The sequence below is a fragment of the Lathamus discolor genome, chromosome 5 (genome assembly GCF_037157495.1).
Source record: "Lathamus discolor isolate bLatDis1 chromosome 5, bLatDis1.hap1, whole genome shotgun sequence".
NCBI classification, from domain to species: Eukaryota; Metazoa; Chordata; class Aves; order Psittaciformes; family Psittacidae; genus Lathamus; species Lathamus discolor.
The window spans coordinates 75,908,701-75,930,327 of record NC_088888.1 but is presented as its reverse complement, the minus strand read 5'-3'; the positions used below and the strand labels follow the sequence as shown (position 1 = coordinate 75,930,327).

At 39.1% G+C, this 21,627-nt stretch overlaps 1 protein-coding gene across 18 annotated transcripts in view; it reads right to left on the bottom strand.

Moving 5' to 3' along the window:
• Nucleotides 1–21,627, bottom strand: part of SNAP91 (synaptosome associated protein 91) — a 68,953-nt gene that overhangs the window by 16,252 nt on the left and 31,074 nt on the right. For 9 of the 18 annotated variants that reach the window (XM_065681330.1, XM_065681334.1, XM_065681336.1 and 6 more), the window contains 11 exons: nt 21,192–21,233; nt 17,406–17,476; nt 15,828–15,855; nt 13,714–13,823; nt 12,879–12,979; nt 7,840–7,854; nt 7,524–7,694; nt 1,494–1,601; nt 718–975; nt 429–506; nt 250–321 (listed from right to left, as the gene is read on the bottom strand). In XM_065681330.1, the coding sequence (XP_065537402.1) occupies nt 250–321; nt 429–506; nt 718–975; nt 1,494–1,601; nt 7,524–7,694; nt 7,840–7,854; nt 12,879–12,979; nt 13,714–13,823; nt 15,828–15,855; nt 17,406–17,476; nt 21,192–21,233 (1,054 nt within the window). The remainder of the gene's footprint in view (nt 1–249; nt 322–428; nt 507–717; nt 976–1,493; nt 1,602–7,523; nt 7,695–7,839; nt 7,855–12,878; nt 12,980–13,713; nt 13,824–15,827; nt 15,856–17,405; nt 17,477–21,191; nt 21,234–21,627) is intronic. The other 9 variants (XM_065681333.1, XM_065681335.1, XM_065681342.1 and 6 more) reach the window with 6 other exon arrangements.

The window sequence follows — 21,627 nt, the reverse complement described above, 5'->3', positions numbered from 1 at the left end:
ACATTACTCACTCAGCTTCAGTGTCAGCCACTTCATGGTTTGCATCTTCAGCAACTGTACATCTTATCACCAAAGCATCAAACCCTCAACTTAGTATATTGGCTTAAAGACGTAAATTGGCAAGAAGTTTGGGTTGGGCTGTTTTCATTATTTACTTTTCCCCCCCGCTTTTTTTCTTTACTTTTGGGAAAAAACCAAACAACCAAACCCAGGAAGTCTGTAGGATGGCCTGTGAAAACAAGCACTCACCAGATAAGAGATCAGCAGTGAGAGAACTCTCAGGCACAGGAGAAGCTCCATGTGGTGGAGATGAAAAAGCATCTTCCAGAAATGCAAGAAAAAACAAGGAGAAGTAAGTATCACTCAAGACAGTTTACATCATTGCACAGCATCAAAGCAACAGAGCATTGAAAAAACTTGCTCTTTACCTGTACCAAAGAGATCTATGCTAGGAGTAGCATCTGGTTTAGGTGCTGCAGGTGCATCAGGTACAGACTCAAATAAATCTAAGGCCAAGAACATAACACAACACATCTTTAACTCATTTTTGACAGGTGGAACTGAAAGGAGAACTTTCAAGTTTTGCACATTGTATTTGAAGTTAACAGGCTCTCTGGTTTGAAAGCCTAGCACACAGCATGCATGCAACATGGATTTGTTTGCTCTGTACTCTGACAGATCAATCCACCAGAATCAAAGAGTTAAAAACAAAATTACCACCAAAGATATCTAGAGCAGGAGGAGCAGAGGTGGTGGCAGTAGCAGAAGTGGTGGCAGTAGTGGTAGTGGCAGTAGCTGTAGTAGCAGTAGCAGCAGCAGCAACAGCAGCAGCTGGAGAAGGAGTTGTTGCAGGAACTGGAGTGGCTGCGCTAGTTGTAGGGGTAACTACAGGAACAGCAGTCTCTGTTGGCTTCATAGCAAAGAGGTCCAGCTCAGGAGCAGCCTCTGCACTACCTTCGGATGGGGCAAAGGGGTCTTGTAAAAAGGAGAGGGGAAATATATGTGTATGCATACTTAGGATCAGTGAGGCAGGAAGTCAAGAACAAAGCAACTACAGGCAATGCACATACCACAAACACACACACAGAGGAAGTCACTCTAACATCTAGCTTACTTATCCAGACACGTTACTTATGTTTTTCCAAAATAAAGACCATCTGAAAGGCTGAGCAGCCTATTTACTAAAGGGGAGAACTTTCAAAGGCTGTTTGACAAGGCCAAAAATAAAAGACAGAAATATGACAAAAGAACATCCAGATTAGCAGGTTACTGCTTACAAAACTCAGCACTGACAGAACTGTTTATCAGCATTACCAAATAATCACAAAATTATTGAGACTTGGAAACAGGCAGTTTTGTCAAGCATGCTTTTCAGTCTGAGGTTTGTTTTGACCAATTGCAAACACCATGAAGATTTCAGAAAAACACACTGCCATGTAGTTTAAACAAAAAAAACAGCAAAACAAGAGACCATCTAATGACATAAAACCCACCATTTCCTGAACATGCATCAAGAGCTGCTGCTACAGGGGTTGGGGTAGCTGGTGCTGCTGCCCCTTCAGCTGCTGCAGGGGCTTCCCCAGGAGAAGCTGCAAAGGCATCTTGGGTGCAGTTTAAGAACAGAAATCAAAAGGAAAAAAGATAAAGAGAAGAAAAATATAGTAAAAGAACCAAGTTAAATTGCACAGGTAGATCCCCTTATACAACATGAATGTTGTTATTCTGACAGCAAGACAAGTCATGCAGCGCAATACTCTTCGTCTCCCCCCCCCCCCAGCCCCACGCGAGCAGATTCTAGACAGGGTTTTAAGACAGAGCTTCTTGGGTTGCCCACAGGAAATACAGTGAGTGTAAGAGGCATTATTCTCATTGTATAAGGGTTCAGAGCAGCATGCTCATGTACTACCCAAAATTAACTAATGAAGGAAGAGCAGAGATATGGTAGTAAGTTGATATTAATAAAGGTATTAAAAACTTGCATGCTCAAAGCCTGTAATACATGTGATTTGTCTGCACATGTGAATTTGCTTGCATAGTGCTTTGCAAACTTGAGCACTGTAACAAATAAAAATCCAATTACATTGGCAAAGATTTGCATCTACTATTTCTAGTTTTTGAGCCAAGTCAGGCATGCAACACCTGAGAACTTGAACTTACTTGTTTCTTAAGAGTATTCCAATTGAACATTTCTGAAGCCATAACCTGATGCATAGGTTATATTTACTTAGCTTGTTTCTGACAGATTGAGAAAGTTCATCTCAACTGCTGGCCAGCAATAGTTGTCTCTCCTTGTAGGATCACCTCTAGGCCAACCAGTCAAGTTAAGGAAAACAACTGATTTGGGGTTTCGGAATTTCTTGCTTCTGAGTTTTCTCCGACAGTTATTTTGTTTGCCACTTACTAAGTGGTCTGTTTAAACTTCACGCTCTGAACTTTTACAGCATTATTCCTCAGCTGAGACCACCATCTGTAGCTCTTACTTCCATGAAGTAGTCCTAATGGGCAGTGCCATTTGGACTATCCCCACAGGCAAGCAATTTCTTCACAAAAAGACTGCACAACTAAGATTAAATACGTCAAGATGCTCATAAAGGCCATTTTTCTACTGCTACAAAGTTAGCAAGTTAAAATAAAACCAAACAAATAACAACAACAACAACAAAAAAATCCCAACTGTTGGGGGATACTGCGATTGCACTGTTAAGCTAGTACAGGAAAAAGCTTAACATGCTTTAACTTGAGTGTCATTTTAAAATGAAAACAAACCATTTTAAAAGCAAGTTTATGCCCATTAATCTAAAAAGCTCAAAAAACATGCATTGAAACTTCAACAGAAGAGACGGAAGCCAATTACTCTTGTACAATAGAATTAAAATGAGTTAATAGCAAAAAGGGCCTGCTAATAAGCCATTTCAAATATAATTCTATTTTTCACATAACAGCAGTCAACAACAAAACTGGATGGCAGTTGTTCAAGTAAAATAAATAATTAAAAAAAACCCCCTCATAATTCATCAAACATCACAGTATTGTATTGTATGCACACCAGACACTGGCATAACCACACAGAAGAAATTTAACACAGAACCGGACTGAAGAGTTTTGAATTGTACTCCATGTGAATACACTATGAATACGGCCACGTGTTGGGGTTTGCTCCACAGCGGCAGCTTTCAGAGGGAGGGTCACCCTGGGCTCTTTCAAAAGAGCACAGTTTGTAGGCTAACAGCACAGAAGTTCGTCAGTAATACTTGCAACTATCTTCCAGAGTGACAGACTCCAGAGTTCATATAAAGTGCAATTTCAGAACACATATTCACTAGTCCTGTGTTGTGACCACTTCGGCCTCAGAGTAACACCTATTTCTGTCCATATGGAGACTACTGAAGTTCCATGTGCAACAAGCCTTAGATTAGGGTGGGCACACATTCCTTCCAGCCCATAGATAAAAGTGAACAGCAAGCTTGGCACCAGCTTTTTTATTGCTGCTTTTGAATAAATCATGCATGATAACACTTGGCATGCTAATGCCAAGCATTATCATTTTCTTTAGCAGCATATACTTGGGTTTAATTGCAGGTAGAATAAACACCCAAGTTCATAATGGAATCTAAAGGAGATTTTTAAGTATTACTTGCTCTGAGAAGTTCAAGAAATCTGTATGAGCATGGAGACAAACCAGCCTGAAAAGGTGACCCTACAACTCACAGTTGGAACCAAGGGTGTGTTGTTTGTTTGTTGGTTGGTTGGTTGGTTTTAGGGTTTTTGTTTGCTGTTTGGTTTGGGGGACTTGGGTTATTTTTGGTTTTGGTTTGATTTGGTTGGTTGGTTGGTTTTCAAGTTAATGCTTAATGAGTTATTTGACGCCTTTCAAAAAGCTCTGCTGCACCTAACATATGCCCTCTGCTAAAATCTAGGATGATATGCAGAAATGGATACAATTACGTACTGCATATTTTATTAGCCAAATAAAATAACCCCAAATAAAAAAACCCCAAACCCCTCAACAACACAAACAAAAACCAGGACTGTTTCTTTTGTGTGCCTCCATATCAGCATAGTAACACTGTATTTGCATATCCAGCACTGTAAGGGATGATACGGCTGACTTATAATCATTTAATGTATTACACAACATGTGAAACAACCCTACGGAAGGCACAAGTGTAGGAAAGATCACAGAACTAAAGTGCAGAGGTGAAAAGTGCTTTCTTCTTTTTCCACAGGTTTTTCCTCTTCAGCCACCTTCTATTACTTTTGACATGAAGAACCTGACCTAAGTTAACATGAAATATTCCACCAGGCTCAGAGCTAGGAAAGAATCATAAGAATTATGGGATTTTAGTCTGTTTCTTTAAAAAAGCACTAGTTTGCTATACCAGCATGCTCCAGCATAAGCGACATTCATTAGCCCTTTAATGACAAAAAGTCTTAAATTGCGTTGTATTTAGTTTCTTTATATGGGAAACCATAGTTCTCCTGCCTACTACTCATATCATGTGAATGCTTAATAACTGACTTTTGCACAGTGTCTGTCATGACTTGTTATTTGAACTGCAAATAGGGTAATCATACAAAAAAATATAACTTAAGAACATGCATTACTAGCATCTAAAAACACCATGTCCAAATCTATTACTGAGATACAGCATTTCAAGATATTTTGCTTTTCTTCTACCTTTACATTTCTCCCTCAGGAATGAGTCCAGCTGGAATTTGAAAACAGCCTTCTCTTATTTATCAGAAACAAGATAAGGAATTCTTCAAGCTGGCCCAGGTAACTGAAAGCTTGCCCATTAATCAGATTAAATTCTTCAAAAAAGCCTATGCTGGATCAATGCAGCATTTCTTTCTCTGTGTTCCAAGACCATGTTAGAAATTAATACATAATGCAAAGCTGCTTTTCCTCTTAAAAAACAAAGCCCAGCCATAAGGAGCATGCAGGCTCCTACCAGCTAAAGTATCAGCAATACAGAGCAAGAGAGTAAGTCAACAGTCATTCCCGCAGAGTCTCCTCTTCTGCTTCTTCCATCAATTTGGCTGCCTGTCTCCTGCAGCTGTCAGCTTCCTTGCCCTACCCAGCCACTCCCTGAAGACTCTACATTCTTTCCCCTGAGATCAGTACTCCTGTACCTTCCCCTACCACAGCTCACCATAAGGAACCATGGAAAGCAACTAAGAACTGGCAAGCTGCAAAAAGTTAACATGACCTTGAAGACTTTCTGTAGCAGAACTCAAAGGCCAAAAACCTACTTATTAAGCATAGGCATTCCTGGCACCACAAAAGCTAGAAGCATTTGTAAATGCTCCAAACCTACCAGTTCTTGTGTTGCACAGTCTTAAAGTAACAAGGAACGTATGGAACATCACTAACAGAACAACCTTCAGGGGAACACACAAAAAATCCCAAACAAACAAAAAACACCCACCAAAACAAAACACACACACACCCCCCAGAAAAAAACCCAACACTAAAACATGAGTAGAGCGATCGAAGTTCAATATGGACTCCAGGGTCTTAAAAGGGTCTGATCTGTGGGTGTCTTGAAGGCACTTGCAAAAGTACCTTTGCTGCTGAGTGTGTTTAGAAATTTTTCTCCTTGAGAACTAGAGATTTTCTGCTATTGTAAATAAGAAAACCTTGCTTTGTCTGATGTGATCCAGGAAAAAGTCAGCATTCTTCTAATATACAATCCATCAGAGATTTATAGTATTTGAGCAACAAAATACATTCTCTTTAAATTAAGAGATCAAGTCACGGAAGTCTGGATACTGCAAAAGTAAAATTCTTTCCACATTGGAGAATGAAGGCAACTCCACTTCTTAATATGTGCCACTAAGCAATCTAATGATCAGTTAAATCTCTAGAAACTAAAAGCATCCAGCTCTTTGTTACTCTCTTTGCCACTTTATAAGCATGGAAGTAGACACACGATTTGGTAGTAGCCTTTTTCCATGCACAGAATAGTGGAAAAAGTTGAAAAAAAGAAGGATACACCTTGCTGCTGTACTACTGTAAGAACAGGAAAGAGTTGGTGTTTTTCTTATCCTGTTGCAAGTTTACAGTGATTTATAGCCATTTAAGTATCATTTAGGGTTTTTTTAAGTCCAATATCAATGCTAAATTAATAATGCAATTTGAAAGTGCTGTATCCAAGGCTGGCTTGACCCCAGCATCTACATACCAGAAGTTTCACATGCTATGCGTCTACAGGGGTATTAATAATCACAGGCTTTGGCTTCTGCGAGTAACCAGCACCAGACTCTCTTCTTGCTCCTAGTGGTGTTCAGAACCACTGCCCACAATTGTCTTAAAATGGCTTCTGAACTGTCTGATCCTGAGGCACTTGGACTAGTATCCATCTTTGTAAAAGGAAGGGTAAAGTAGCAAGTAGCAGTTGTACTCCTTTCTTACAGCTTCTTGGCAGTTTTATTGGGGATAACTTGGAGTTGTCTGTTGAAGTCAGTCCTAAAAAGTCTTCCAACTGGGAACTTTCTGTCTTCAGGAAACACCTTTGCAGACGAAGTGTTTATGTATCAGACCTACCCAGCGCTCCTGTCACTAGAAGCGATGAACAACCCCACATAGAACATACTGGAATTCAGTTTTGATAACAAGTAAATTACTAATTCCTTAGATGTCCTGTCATGCTGAAAGTATGCATCAGAGGAAGAGAAAACTAGAAAAAATAGTGGTCGGGTGATCTTAAATATGTTAATAGTTTGTAAATCAGAATATTTCTCCATTAACCTGGGCTGGTATAATGTTGAAAAGAAAAGGTAATTTCTGACATGCTGTTGAGAAGCCTCCTGCTGTATGGGAGTAACAAAAAAACTGACAACATATAGGGGGACAGTTATTCTTAATTATGAGGTTAGCAGCTAACATTAGAGACTGAAACAGCCTAGCTAAACTGTAAGACTTTGTTTCCTCTACATTAGTTGTATAGTTGGCACTTAGTACAAGTTCACTGCCACTTTAATTTACTGTTAATGCTATGTGAAATAAAACCCAGATTCAAAAATGCTGAAAAACAGTAATTTCAGCTAGCTCAATACTGTATTCACAAGTAAGATCCAAAAGAAACACAATACAGCTCAAGCATGGCATGTAATGAAGGGGCAGGAAGCTGCCACATCCATCCTCTTCAACTATGAAAGCACAACTGCTTTTCCCCAGGGATTATAGTACAGTGCATAATTATTGAATAATGTGGAAAGAATACCTGCTTACCCAGTATGGACCTGAAAATAATGTTCTTAGTTGTTCAACCATAAGGTAATTCAGTTTAAGTGTACCCAGTTTTCCATTTCTATATATATGCAGAGGAACCTACTAGCTAAAAGCACAGCAAACAAAGAGGTAGTTGGACAGTTTACATTTTCTGTTCCACCCAGCATCCAACACACAGACACCTCTGGTATTGTTAATTAAATTAGATGCCTTATTTATAATAGCTAAACCCAGCATAGCTTAATCTACCTTATGAGCTGGTGCAGAGCACTATTGCAACCAAACTAACCTCCAAAGAGATCCACTTCAGCAGTGGCAGCAGTAATAGTTGTAGTTGTAGCGGCAGCAGCTGAAGTAGTTGTAGTATCAGTAGTTGCAGCAGTAGTTGCAGTAGGCTCTGGGGCAAATGGATCTGAAATCTGTGGCTCAGAGGTAACACCGGAAAGTGCAGCCAGATTATCTATATGCAACCATATAATGAAGATCAAACAGGAAAAGTAAGGGGAAGAGGGAAAGAGACCACAGTTACTCAACTCCAGAAAGCTGGAGCTTTTTATAAGGAGTCTTAACATCCAAAAGTGTTAGAAATCAAAAATATTACTCACCCTCTCCCAAGAGGTCTAGTAATTGTCCATTCAAATGCAGCAGAATAAAGAAACAGACCAATTAGAACTTAGCCATGTGCTCATGCTCTAAATGACGTGTCTAGGTTCAACGCAATTTAAGCACCTGATTTTCCAACATTTAAGAGGTTATTGTTACATGACAAAGCTCATTTTATTTAATAGCTCTATTCAAAACAGAACCAGTACATACATCTCACACATTGGGTAAGTTCCTTAATATCTAATCAGCAAGTTTTCAAACACTGATAGTATTTATCACTTCTGTCTTATACAGCTGGTTCTCTTTAACAGAGAGAACCAAATAGTGGCCTCTAAAGGCTGACAAGAAGGTCTCCTACGTTTCACTACCCCAGGGTAAAGCAAAGGACCACTTCTTAGAAGCTCAGATCATCACTATACTAGTTCTCTCTTGCACTTAGCTTGGCAGCACAAGAGTTAAGACCAGAAGTAGGTAGACTTGTCTGAAGTTTATGAACAGCTAGCATCTTCCAAGAATACTGAAACAATTTTAAATGCAAGTTCCTGGGCCTAACAGCACACAGATTCAAGATTTCCACCAAGTAAACGTGTACGTGGGAGAATTGAACCCAAATGAACTCCAGTGCTCACACGTATAAATACAGTAAACAGCCATAGCTGAAGCTTATTGAAATCCATGAGGCGTGAGCAGAACATACTCAGATACCAAAGAGAATCTCAAGATAATTCTGCTTAGTTGCAAGTATTTTCTAGACCAAAGTAGACAGAAAGCAGTCAAAATCAACATCATAGTCATTAAAACTAGACAGAATTCAGCTTACTGTTCTGCCATACTGAACTGTTGAGATCCACTCATCAGCCCTAGAACCCTTCACAAAACTGGCACTGAAGCCAAGGTACCATAGCAGATAGCAGCTTGCAAATACAGTGTTAAGTTACTTCAGGATGCAATATGTGGCACCCCTACTGCCCGAAGTACATTCTGAGAGGAAGACAGGCTCTGAGCCTTGAGACAACTGTTTAGCAAAAAAAACACAGAAAAAATTAGAAGAGCAGCTCCTCTTTTCCTACATTTGTAATGAAGCAAGCATACAATGCAGGAAAGACCACCTCTGTTAACACTGGTTATAAGGAGTATGAAAGATAAGCAGGCTGGTTCTGTTCCAACTTTGATTCCTTAGTCAACTATTTCTGGGAGCCAATGAAGCAACTTTAATGACAAACTTTCCTACAATTTGATGTCCTCTGACATCAGTCAGATTAAGCTCAGAGGAAGCTTTTTCTACATAAAAAACCCCAAACTTTAAGTTATAAAACCTAATGAAAACCAACCAGTTTGGCCCATTACATTTTTATACTGCAGTTAGAATAGCCTGGGCTCAGCAAGTACTTATTTACCAACCAGTAGCTCAGTGTTGCTTCTAGATTCATTGTACATGTGACAGGGTCATAGGTTCATCTGATCCACACTGAACAGCAAGCACTGAGTCCAGATGGTTTACTATGGGTCTGTATGTAGGCAGCAAAATGATTTGAGCAAGCACAGCTCAGTCTTCACAAGTTTTTATTTTACAACATATGTTAACAAGGCACTGAGAAACCACATGTAGGTATTTTTGTTATTGGCTCTTTGGGAGAGCTATACTCGAGACTGACTGCACAAGAAGCTGCGGTAAGTCAAAACAGCACTCTGAAAGAGCGTAGCAGTATATTAAAAATGCAGCACCCTGGTATCTCATTACGGCACACCAGGTGGACACCTCACAGCTAGACTGGAAATAAGCAACTGTTGGCAAACTTTTACTTTTTGTTAGCTTATTCCTTTTGTTACCCAGTTATGTCACAGATCACAACACAGTGAAATCACAATTATGCAGCATGGCAATATACACTTACTCTTAATATGGGAAGGATTAAAACCAATGCTTTATTGCATAGTAATATTAAAGTATCAATATTAATAGCAAATTCATGTTCTAAAGCAGATGCAAGGTAATTCAGAGCAGAAATTCGAGTCAATTTGCTTTCTTATCTGAGGGTCAGACCTTGTGATGATGCAGAATGTGACCTACTGGTTTTTCTGTAATACTACAGTCTAGCTTGCCTGCCAAATGCCTATCTCTTCACCTTGTGATATGCTGCAGGAGACTTACTACCCTGCCTTGACCATCTCCAGTTCACAGAAAAGGGTACATTTTCACAAGTTATAGATCATTTGCTAAATAACTTATGCTGTATTTGTAAATACACTATGTATACAGCAAAATACAGCTGTAGTGTACTGTATATAACACTAATTATACAGTGTACTACACAGAACATACAGTATTTCCACAACACATAGAATCTACACTGCCAGTGAGACTGAGAAAGCAAGACTGTTTGTTGGTGATATATATTCCTCAGGTTTATGTGACATTTAAAGTGCCAGCTTGATGCTGCATCTTGAAGTATTTGATATTCACATTTTCCTACCTATTCTGAACCACAGCAATTCTCCCAGCTTCCTCCCCCTACTACTGCTTTCTCCCAAGTTCCCGTGTTAAGTTGCTGTGGGCCATAAGAGTTTTGCAGATAAGAAGTTGAAGCAACAGAGGCACTGTTACATATCCTCCCAAAAGCTCTGGCTGGAAAGAAGGTCATCTTGTCCAGTCTCCTGTTCAGAACATTAAGTCCAGTACCAGGTCAGGGTAGTCATGGCTTTGTCTAGTCAGGCCTTGAAAAATCACCAGGAATGAAGTCCACTAGCTCACATCAAAAATCTGCTCCAGTACTGCCTTACCCTCCAAGTGAAATCATGTTTTCTTCATGTCCCATCAGCCTTTTAAGCTGCAATCGGTTGTTATTACCCTTCATTATAATAATCTATTTTTTTCAAGAAAATTTTGGCTCTGCTCTGCAACTTCAAATAGTTGTAGGCCACTATTAAGATTCCCCTTTAGCTTCCTCTTTGCCAGATGACAGAGGCCCAGCTCCCTCAGTCTCTTTCCACAGTGCTGCGCTGTAGATGCCTGGAGTCCTCTGCCAATCCCCTCTCCCTTACATCAGAACTGGATACAGTACTCCAGATGTGGCCTCACTTGCACTAACTAGAAGGCCCTGCAGTACATATGAGGCTGTACAATTTTAATGATTACCTGCAGGTTTAGTTGAAGTAAATAAATTAACAAACAAACAAGCAAACAAACAAACCAACCCAACAAAAAGCACCCCCCAAAAAACCCCACAAACAAACAAACAAAAACCCCAACAAAACAAACCACAAAACCAAAACCCAACTCTCAGCACAAGCTCAAAGGTTTTCCCATTACCAGATGAAACATTAACGGAAATTTCAGTATTTTCACACCAAAGCCATTCCAGTTCTCACCTTATGCATGTCTGACATGGTGTTTGGCAGTAATTCAAAAGAGGGTTTTTTTTATAAAAAGACACAAAAATCCCTAGCAAGACGGCAGCGCAGTAACAGGTCATCATACCTGGACTCCTGCCAGCAGTGAAGCTGACAAACTTGAAGCTTACTAAATCACCAAAATGCTATTCTGAAAGGCAAGTCTGAAGTATATTCGATGAGGTTAGCAATAACCATGGCCAAAGGAAAGAAGTTAGCTGTCCTTTTCTCTTGTAGAAAAAAAGGACTAGGTACATTACTAGTCAACTTCAAATAAAAACACCCAAGTTCCCATCTAAGGTGCTTTGTCTGAAAGAGCAAAGCAAAAGAACCCAAATAAGTCATCTAAAAGATGACTTGCAATATAAATCAATATTTTACAATATTAATGGCAATTTGTATGAATGAGCAACTACTTAAAAAAGTAAAGCTGAAAGGCCTGAGTATTTTTTAATATTTCAAAAGCTTGTGTTCCAGCACTTGGAAATGACAAAGCAAAACAAATAGGATGCAATAAAAAATTGCAGAATAACTAGTCCCAGGCATGCTAGAATAGATGACTCCCGGGTCTTGCTTTCTGGGTAGGATTACATTTCAGTAAATAAAATTGACACTGCTGAAATAAAATACTCAATTCAACAGATAAAACTGGAGTATGAAAAATGTTCTACATGACAGCCATAGCTATCTTCCCATAATAAAGTGGCTGAGATACAGTATCATCTTTAATGAACTGAAGCTAAGAACAGAAACAGGGAATGCAGAAGCCATCAGTAACCAGTACTAACATTCGCAGCAGAGCCAGCATGACTCAGTGTAGCATTCCTGCTGTGAGAGGGCTGATGAGTTCCTTAAACTGCCACACAGGATCTCTTAAGATTATACGATAGTGTGGTTACAACTGTGTAAGTTAAATCACATTTACTGGCCTAATTACTTGTCTTCAGAGGACAGGAATGAACATCGCCTACATTTATTGCAGTCCTCTACATATCACCAGCTGCTAGTGCTGCTTGCAACAAAAGGCTCAGTTCACCACAGAGCACATATTTCAGACAGCTGGTTAGGTGTTCCTATTTGAAAGCAGTTAGCCCTCTACTTCTAGTTTCATATTATTATTCTATGCAGACAAGGCAGGTTTTAATAAAATATGTTAAGGGTTGTCAGAGGTCATCACACTTGCAGCAGAACTAATCTACCACCATTGGCTTTACATGAATTTTTGTTTTAAAAGATGTTTTGATCCTCCCTTTACTGATCTGTGAGTTTTGCTTTATGAAGAGAAGTGTCGATTTCTGTGCTCACCTTGCCAATAAGCATACAAGCAGTTCTAGTTCTTCCGTTTTAAAGTGCCTACCATACCTGTTCACCTTCAGCCATCCCCCCTTCCTGCTCACTTTTAGTCACATAATCCTGGCTGCCCCCCAGCTTTGCAGTCAGGCCCTTGTAAGCAGCTTATACTATTATGCATATCCCTGGAAAAAGGAGTAGCCTTGTGCTGCAAAGAGATGCCCGACCGTCAGGTCAGCAGAAGCCTGGGGGTGAGCTGGGAACATCCTGTGCTAGCAGTGAAAGAGCCAGGTTTCAGTTCAGCCAGGCAAGAAGATGGAGACTGCAAGAAGAGATGCTGACAGTGAGGTTTCTCTACCTCCCCATGAAGTGGCTCCAGCGGGGGCTGCTGGAGCTGCCTGCCCAGTACCGGCAAAATCTGGCTGAAGATCCAGAAGATCACTGGATGGTTTGGAAGAGCTGCCAAGGAAAGGAAGAGAGATTAAATATTGGAGGAATTTATTGATTTTAATCAATTTTTTTTTTTTTAAATGACTGGATTGTAGGAATTACCCTTAGTTTGGATAACAGATGAAACCATTGAGAGATTTGGGTTTTTTTCAGGTCTCAAAATTAGAGCAGTGGCCATAAACACCTCTACTGCAGTAAGCACCAAGAATACATTACACCCCAGGACGGGGCCTTAACTTACCTCCATTACTTGATGGCATTGTAACAGATCTATGAGACTTTTACAACCATAAAAATACAAACAAACAAACTCCCAAACCCCAAAACCAAAATCCCAGCTGATCCCAAAGACCAGAACAAATAACTGCTGCAGCTGAAAATAGTTCTATTCTACTATAATATTTCATTGTGCCATATCAGAAAGCAAGAAACCTGCATTTCTAGGCAATAAATAGGCATTAGGTAGAAAGAGTTGGTAAGACTTCTGTAACTTAAGCCAGCCAGATATTCACTTAGGAAACAATGTCTTGTTCATTTAGAACATTTAAATAGCAAACAATCGAAGCTCTTTCTTCAGTGAGTTACTTCACCTAACATTTACCTTAAATGTCCTGTCTTCAGACTTGTGGTTCAAGCACAGAGCTTTTACATCTCTAGAGTTCTTTCATTTCTGCTCATTACAATAAGCAACAGCAGTTTGTTCTGGTTTTGACTTTTTAACCCAGATACGCTTTTTAACTCACCTGACTGGAGCAGCTGTAGATGAAGTTGCAAAAAGATCAACCGGAGGAGATGTATCAATAGTTTTTGCTGGAGTAGAACTAGGAGATGTAACAGTTGTGGCTGGAGAAGACTGGAGAAATATTTTAAATATACATTCAATATACCAGCATTTGTCCACAAACAACTCGTGCACAGGTTCACATTCTTCTGAAAGTTAAATACTTATGAAAGTATGAATTCTGAAAGTATGAAAAAAGAAATAATCCAATTTTGACATCAGGTCTTCGTATTGCAAGCTCTTTCCCCATTTGAAAGAATTTAAGAAAGACTGGGCTAAGTTTTTAAAAGGTAGAGGAGTCAAGAAACACCAAGGACCCCACCTAGCAGTGCGTGGCTCAAGAGGAAAAGCCTACTACATGCATTCAGAGCCCTGCAGACACCAGCAGCCAGTCTCGTATGAGCTTTAGTCCCTTGGGTTCAAGCTCACCCAACAACTACACAACTAACTCAGACTTGTGATGTGGAGTTGCCTTACCTGCTTTTAAAAATCCCAATAAAGGTAACTAACAGCTCCCATGTGTCAAATGATTCTTAGCAATGTCCAAGAAAATGGTTTGCTCTCCCAAACCCCCTCATCTCAGTTTTAATACCATCCTGAAGATGGAATAAAGTCAGCCCCTTCATTTTGTCCACAGAATGAAAAAATCTGTTCATCCACAACCGCAGCTTAGTATTCCCTCCACAGAAATGGTGGGAGAAGACAAATGGTTAGAAACTAAGTTAAAAGTGTATATGTAAACCTTCAGGCTACATAAAGTTTCAAGAGCCATTAACAGTACTAACAGCTAAGTCCTTGGGAAGATAAAAAAAAAAAGATAGCTCGACCTACGATTTTGCTTCATTAGCTCTTCCAATGATGGATAAAGATACCTTAAGTATACCAAGGACAGACATCCAGGAGAGTGTATTGCAACCCTTTGTGCACTTGAAGATGCACGTCACCTTGAAGTATCAATTTAATTCTAAAAGATACTACAAGCTTTGTTATAGCATCTCACTCTTTTCCTAACAAATTAAAACAAGTCCTATGTTTTGTATTTTTTGCCATTCTGACAACTTCCAAGAGAGAAAAAGAATAGAAAATTTGAAATGATTTTCTTCCGAGATCCGCTAGTGCTATCCCGTCATCACAACTCTAGCAGGAGATGGATATAAGCTTTCTAGACTCTCAGCAAAGCTTGACTAAGGTTTGAGACTCAAGTGGTCCAAATTCTTCTTCACGTAAATCAGCGAAGAGAGGATTACTTAAAGTCGTAAGAACACTTTCTTATACCATATAGTTCTCACCAACCGCTACAGTACTGAACAAGAGAGGGTTTTGTTTGGGGTTTTTTAGAAGGGCTTTTCGCAAAGCAATTTAAGAGCTTTCACTAGAATCAACCATAGAAGTGCCTCCCTCAAATTCAGAAGTTTTCATTGAGTTTTTCCTGCACAACACCCACTACAAGACACAGAACTATGGCACCTGGCAATGCTTCAGGAGCAACTATTACTAACACTATAAAGCTCATTAGTTTATTTGACATTCAAACCAAGACTGTTTCACTGGCAACTCTTGCCTTAAATTAAGGTGAGCAGTCTCACTAATAGAAGTTAATTCTGAAGTTTGGTATATCAGATGAAAGTTTTCTCCCTGCCTTTTCACATGAATGTGGTTTTAAAAGAGTCAGAACTTCCTCATAAAAAGCTGCAAATACAGCCCTAAAATTGGAGAAGAAACAGCACTGAGTTTCTCACTGACATGAGGATTAATAAGGGGGGAGGGTGAAGACGTTGAGATAAAGATAAGTGTATCTTTTATACTTTTCACAAAGTGTGACCATCAAATCCTGACAAAGGTGCTTAGCATCCTGCACTATTATAAGCACTATAGCCCTTCAGATCACTTAAGCACTTTCATAGGGCCATTATTTACAAGGCCATTAAAAGATGTGGTTTTGTCAGTTACCTAGGGCCTAGGTGGCGAAGTCTAAAAAGTAGATTAGAAGATGGAAATTTAACTCTTTATGCCCTTATGACAGTCTAAAGCATATCTGAACAAGAATTAATTAATACAGCAACTGGCAGCATTTACCTTGCTCAGAGGAGAAGGAGCCCCAGATCTAGGAAAAAAAAGGGGGTTTTCAGGTAAGTACACTTTTGGAAACTATGTTTCTGGTCATCAAAACTCCTGCAAAAAGACCAAAAACTAAGCATGAAAGCTTTCTGAAGATCTCTACAGTTGCATGCCCTCCCCATTTCTCAAACTTCCATGTACAACTTTAGACAAGGAATACAAATTTTTATCTCAAATCTTAAATGAATCTTTTAAGATAACTGGTATCACAGGATTATTCTACCTTTTAAATAAGCTCTACTCAGTGGAAGAAAGGCAGAGATGCATGCAAATATCTTGGTTTTGGGCCTACAGGAGCCAATAGGAAGGAGTTAATGGGTGAAGATGACACCATATTATAAAATCATGCAACAGCAGCAGAGTAACACCAATATGGAAGCAGTTATCTAGCATAAGTCTTCTGAGGATGTGTCAGCAAATTTTCAAGGTCTACTGTTCTTTTAAGTAAAGTCAGCTAATTTAAATTAATGCTATTTAAAAGTATAGGAACAGTTAGTTGGAAAGGCCAAACTGCAAGTTCTCATGCAAAAAAACAAATAACAGTAACTGACAAAGCCTTAATGTTAAAACGCACGTCAGTGTGTTTGTTCATTTTCATTATTATGAGGTACGAAAATACTGCTACATATTTTTAGAGCTGCTTTCATCTAAGAGATGAAAGGAGGAGCTGAAGTTAAAATTGCACCCATAGTAAACTAGCATCCATCCCATAGGTTATTTGAATTGGATAAGTCCTAGAAGCTGTAGAACTGTTTAGAAGACCTGCAACTACAACAGAAACGATCAAAGATAACTTAATGACTATAATGACAAATACACAAAAACAAGCACCAATTTAAGTATGATTAAAAAATAAATAAATAAAAATCTATATCTATTGAAGCCATCTTGAAAAAAAACAACAAAAGCCAAAAAAACAAACCAAAACAAACCACAACAATGTCTGCATGCAAGTGACATGTAAACATATGTACTTACCCTTCACTAAATTGTAAGGAAAGCAACAGTTAAAAGAGAAAACACAGGTTTAGCTTAACCCTATCTAAACTTAGCCATGACAAGTACTAATAAAAAGAACCATTAGAAAACAAGTAAATTTTGGTGACAAAAGCCCTAGCAGCAGGGAAAAACAGTTTCTTGCAGGTGCTTTCCATAGTTAACTTCACTTAATTTTGGAAAGTGTCCAGTCCTTCATTGTGTTGTTTTGCCCCAGTAAGGAAAAAAACCAAACCAAAAAGCACAAATAAAACCACCACCACCACCCCCCAAAATAAAACACACACACACACCAAAAAAACCCACAAAACAAACAAAAAAAAAACACCCCAAAGAATACACAAACAAAGCAAAACAAACCACCCAATAGGAAAGGTTGCCATTAAGGTGACTTTGTAAGGGAAAGAAAAAGCCTAATCTTACTACTGCCTATTTTCCATTTAAGTGACTAAAGTAGGTTAAGGGAGGCAAACCTAAAAATCAGCCAGTCTCCTAATGTTATTATTAGGCCTTGATACACAGTACAAGATATACACCTACTTGTTGCCAGGTTTTTTTCCTTCCAGCGAGTTTAGGTGTTGCTCCAGGGTTTCCATGAGACTGCTGGGAGCCTAGAAAGCAAAGAGAAAAGATACACTTTTAAACACATTGTATTGACCTTTGAAATTTGAAATTAATACTTTGAAATCTAGCACCAACTTCCCTGAAAGTCTACTGTGCGCATGCTCATGCTGCTACTTTATTTACATCATTGGGAAAATAGTGGATTTCCATGCTGGAAGTATTAGGCAAAGGCAGCTTTTGAAACGTAATACCATGCCCAAATTTGCAGGAAAAAAAACAACATTTAGCTTTACTAAACAGCGCCTGAGGCCTAAATCCAGGATGTGTTGCTCATCATGCTTTGAGTCAATGGCAAACATTAACAGCAGCACAGCCATCCATCCACAGGGATTATTTCAAGAGTAATAGGTTCAAGGTCATCCTTTCAGTTTTGCTTTTAGTCAGACCTCCAACACCTCTTTCATGACCAGAGGGTTAGATAATATTTGCAGTCTAAACAAAACAAACTCTTCTCTAATTCTCCCAAAAGCAGCTACCTTTGGTTCAAGACTCCCAACATCACAAAGCTTTATAGCTGTTCCTTCTCAACATGGTGGCCAGGCACAGGGCACTGAGCCCACCAGCTAATTCAAAATTCAGAAATATTTCAACCTGAGACATCTACAGAAACTAAGCTTTTTCGAGCCTCCCTAATTTTAGGTTTTATTTTAAGTAATCTTTTTGTGGTCAGGCAAGACCCCCAGGCATGCACTTGCTGTTACAGCGGTAGGTAAGGAAAGTAGTCATAAATGTGAATGACAGCATGCTTAGCTACTGCAGTATAAAAATAGTCTAGATAAGAAGACTCCTACAAAATCAACAAGCAAAGAGGAAACATTTGAGAGATACGGTAGCATATAGTAGTCAAGTATTTTTCATCAGGGTTACCGTTTCATCAATGGTAGTCTTTAAATGGGGAATTCTCTTTACCAGCCTCTTTCAAATCAACCACAATTCCTGACAGTCTTCGCTACAGTGTCTTTCATAAATCATGTCTTTAATTTCAGGGTATACATATGCATCAAAAAAGACATTTTGTGATGCTTGAAAACAGACTACCCACTACGTACAGTATGCTGAAAACCAGCCAGCTGGCTAAATCGGGTGTTTCAGGATACTTAGTACCTGCTAGCACCAATGCAGAACTAAGTGTACTTTAAACGTCTGTGTATTTTGGTTGGACTAGATGATCTTTTTAGGTCCCTTCCAACCCTTGGGATTCTGTGATTCTGTGATTCTGTATTAATGTTGATATTATACTGAGCAGTAAGGTAACTTAACACATGGAGAAATTTAAAATGTTAAAAAAATCCTTAAATGATGGCTTGAGTTTAAGTATGTCCCACATATATACACAGTGGAGAAACTTCTTAACCATTGCTGCTCTTATAGGCATATTTATTAATTTTCAACTAATCTGAGCACAAGAATTTGGTTGTACACAAGTGACATAGTTACAAGAACTCTCATTCTCCCTCAGGAATAAAAAGATGAGCAAAGGCCCTCATTTGTTTAAATGTTTGACTTCTACATAGTCAAAAAGGCTATAGTATAAGTTACAAGTTGCGCCTACTCAAACATGCAAACAGAAAGCTAAGTTAAAAAAAAAAAAGAAATACATTATTTCCTGTTACCAATTACCTCTACACACTTTAAATAGCTTTCCAATGTATTATTCACTTCTTAAATGCCAACAAGATAATATGAAACTCATGTATCACACAGAATTCATACAGTAAGCTTCAGAAAATTTCTACCCAGATGCAGCAATTTGGAAACCAAATATCGTCTGGTATCCAATTTGCAACACTGAACATCATTTGATTTCTTCTTAATATCTTTTTTCTGCTTCAACATTAAACTAATCTATTAGTCAGCATTGTGGTGGAACCTTATATATGTGTTCCCCGCTAGCTATTTGGGCAAAACTGCCATACTTTAAGAATTGCTAATAAATAAAAATGAGCCAAGCTTTTCAGCTGCCAAGATGCCTCCTCAGTCTCCAGAACTTTGCAACCAAGCTAGCAAGTCCAAAGGTGACAGCTATCAATTTGTATTTCACTACTGTGACTATTTATTTGGATTTACAGAGTACATACCCACCAAGTGTCAACACAACCAACTTCTTGTGGAATACTACTATTGCTGCCACGGCTTGCTTTAGGAATTTAAGTACACCATTGATATTATACGCAATTTTATATTCCTTAATAGCTGAAATTCAGTTTTATTATTCACCGTTATTTCTTTCTCACTGAAATACACTGCCTAGGTCTTACACACAATCTACAGCATGTTGCAGATTAGCCTTAGGAAGTGAGTCCCAAGCAGCCTTTGGGAGAATACAGCTATGAGGGACTTCTTAAGATCACAGAAGTGGTCAGGCAGTTGGACTAGATGATCACTGTAGATACTTTTCTTCCAAAGAAACGATTCTATTATATTTTAAAGCATGGTTCATGAGGTAAAAGGGACCCTAAGGCAGCAGTAACTAAGGTGTCGCTGAGCAAGTGCAGCACTGACTAACAATGCAGGACAGCATTTGTGCAGTCCCAGCAGGCAGCCTTTCCAGCAGGCAGCCTTTCCAGCAGGCTGACTCAACACAAGCAGCAGCAGACCAAAGTGCTGCAGCAGTTTAAAAGGCATAGAATCATAGAACAGTTTGGGTTGGAAGGGATCTTCAAAGGTCATTTTGTCCAACACCCCCCCCCCCCCCCAAAAAGCATTTTTCATTAACTGAGTCTAAGGGGAGTTCTTCTGGTTTAAGGACTTAATTCATGACTGGCTGGACCTTGTTAAAAAAAGAGCCCCTGTGATACAGTTAGGTGAACATACTGCTTCAGCTATTTCAGAATTGGGTTTGGTATGCCACACACTGTTAGAAGTTTAAGTTTTCCACTGCTGAAAGAGTGGACAGATTTCTTAGTCCCATAGCATCTGAAACCCATAAAGATTAAAACTGCTGACTTAAAACAGGCTTTCAAGAGGCTTTCAAAACCCACACATTTTAGGTTATGAACACTTGGGATTTATAACTGTTAAGCATCAAAATGCCCAAAAGGCTGCTCTTCTAGCATAAAAACTGCCATGAGTGAACTCTTCAGCATGGATCTCTTCCTCCAAGTAAATATCCTTTTCGCATCAAACACAAAGCCAGACACCCAGGCCAATTTGAAAGTGATACTGACAATGGACCAGCACAATAGAATTTAAGCAGCTACAGCATAAGTGAATTTCGATGTTAAAAGTTTTGATGCATACTAACAGAGATGTTCGGCAATCAAATCACAACTTCTGCATTTAAATTTAACTGTACCTACACCAAGACAGCAGTGCTATTGCTGGCCTGAATTTCATCTCTGGACCAAGACTGTGTCAGGAAGAGATTATGAAGCAAGTCACACCACAATCTCTATGCAGTTCATCACCAAAAATGAATTTGAGCTCTTGAGTTACAAGCTGCAAAAAAAATCCATCCTTTGGAGAGGAAAGAGCAAAACAGCCTACCTTTCAACTGTAAGTCAAAAGTCATTGTGAAAGACATTATTTTAGTTATAGGAGTCTTCAGAAATAGCTTTGGGCAGTTCTTATTTCTAAATTGGGACGGCTTTAAAAATGTTAGATGGCATAACTTCCTACCAACATTTACACTCCCAATGTGCTTCCAAATTACAGAACTTTTAGTTATTTCACAGATCCAAAAAGACTACAAGAGAAGCTTACCTGTGTAAGATCAGGGATATCACCCTTGTCAATTCCAACTTGCTGTGGGTATAAAAGAGGTAAAATGTAAGTAAATGCATTATTCCACTGCAGCAGGCACTAACGTTAAGTAGAACTGCAGTATGCTCTTCAACCTAGAATGCACTTTACGTTTAGAAAAAGACTACAAAGTTAGCAAGTGCAGATGCCCGTCTTTCCAGTAGTTATCCTCAGCAACCTGCAGCCCTGCAGCAGTCTTTTTTTTTTCCTTTTTTTAACAAATTAAAATATCCATTAACAAAAAAAAAAAGGAAAAACAAAAAGAACAAGCAAAGGGAGTTTAAACTCCATACTGCCAGTCAGGCAGTGCTTTCTGGCCATACACGGTTGTCCCAAAGGACAGCACGTCAGTGAACTGCCAAACGTACTATCCAGATACCTGACTATCCTAATGAAG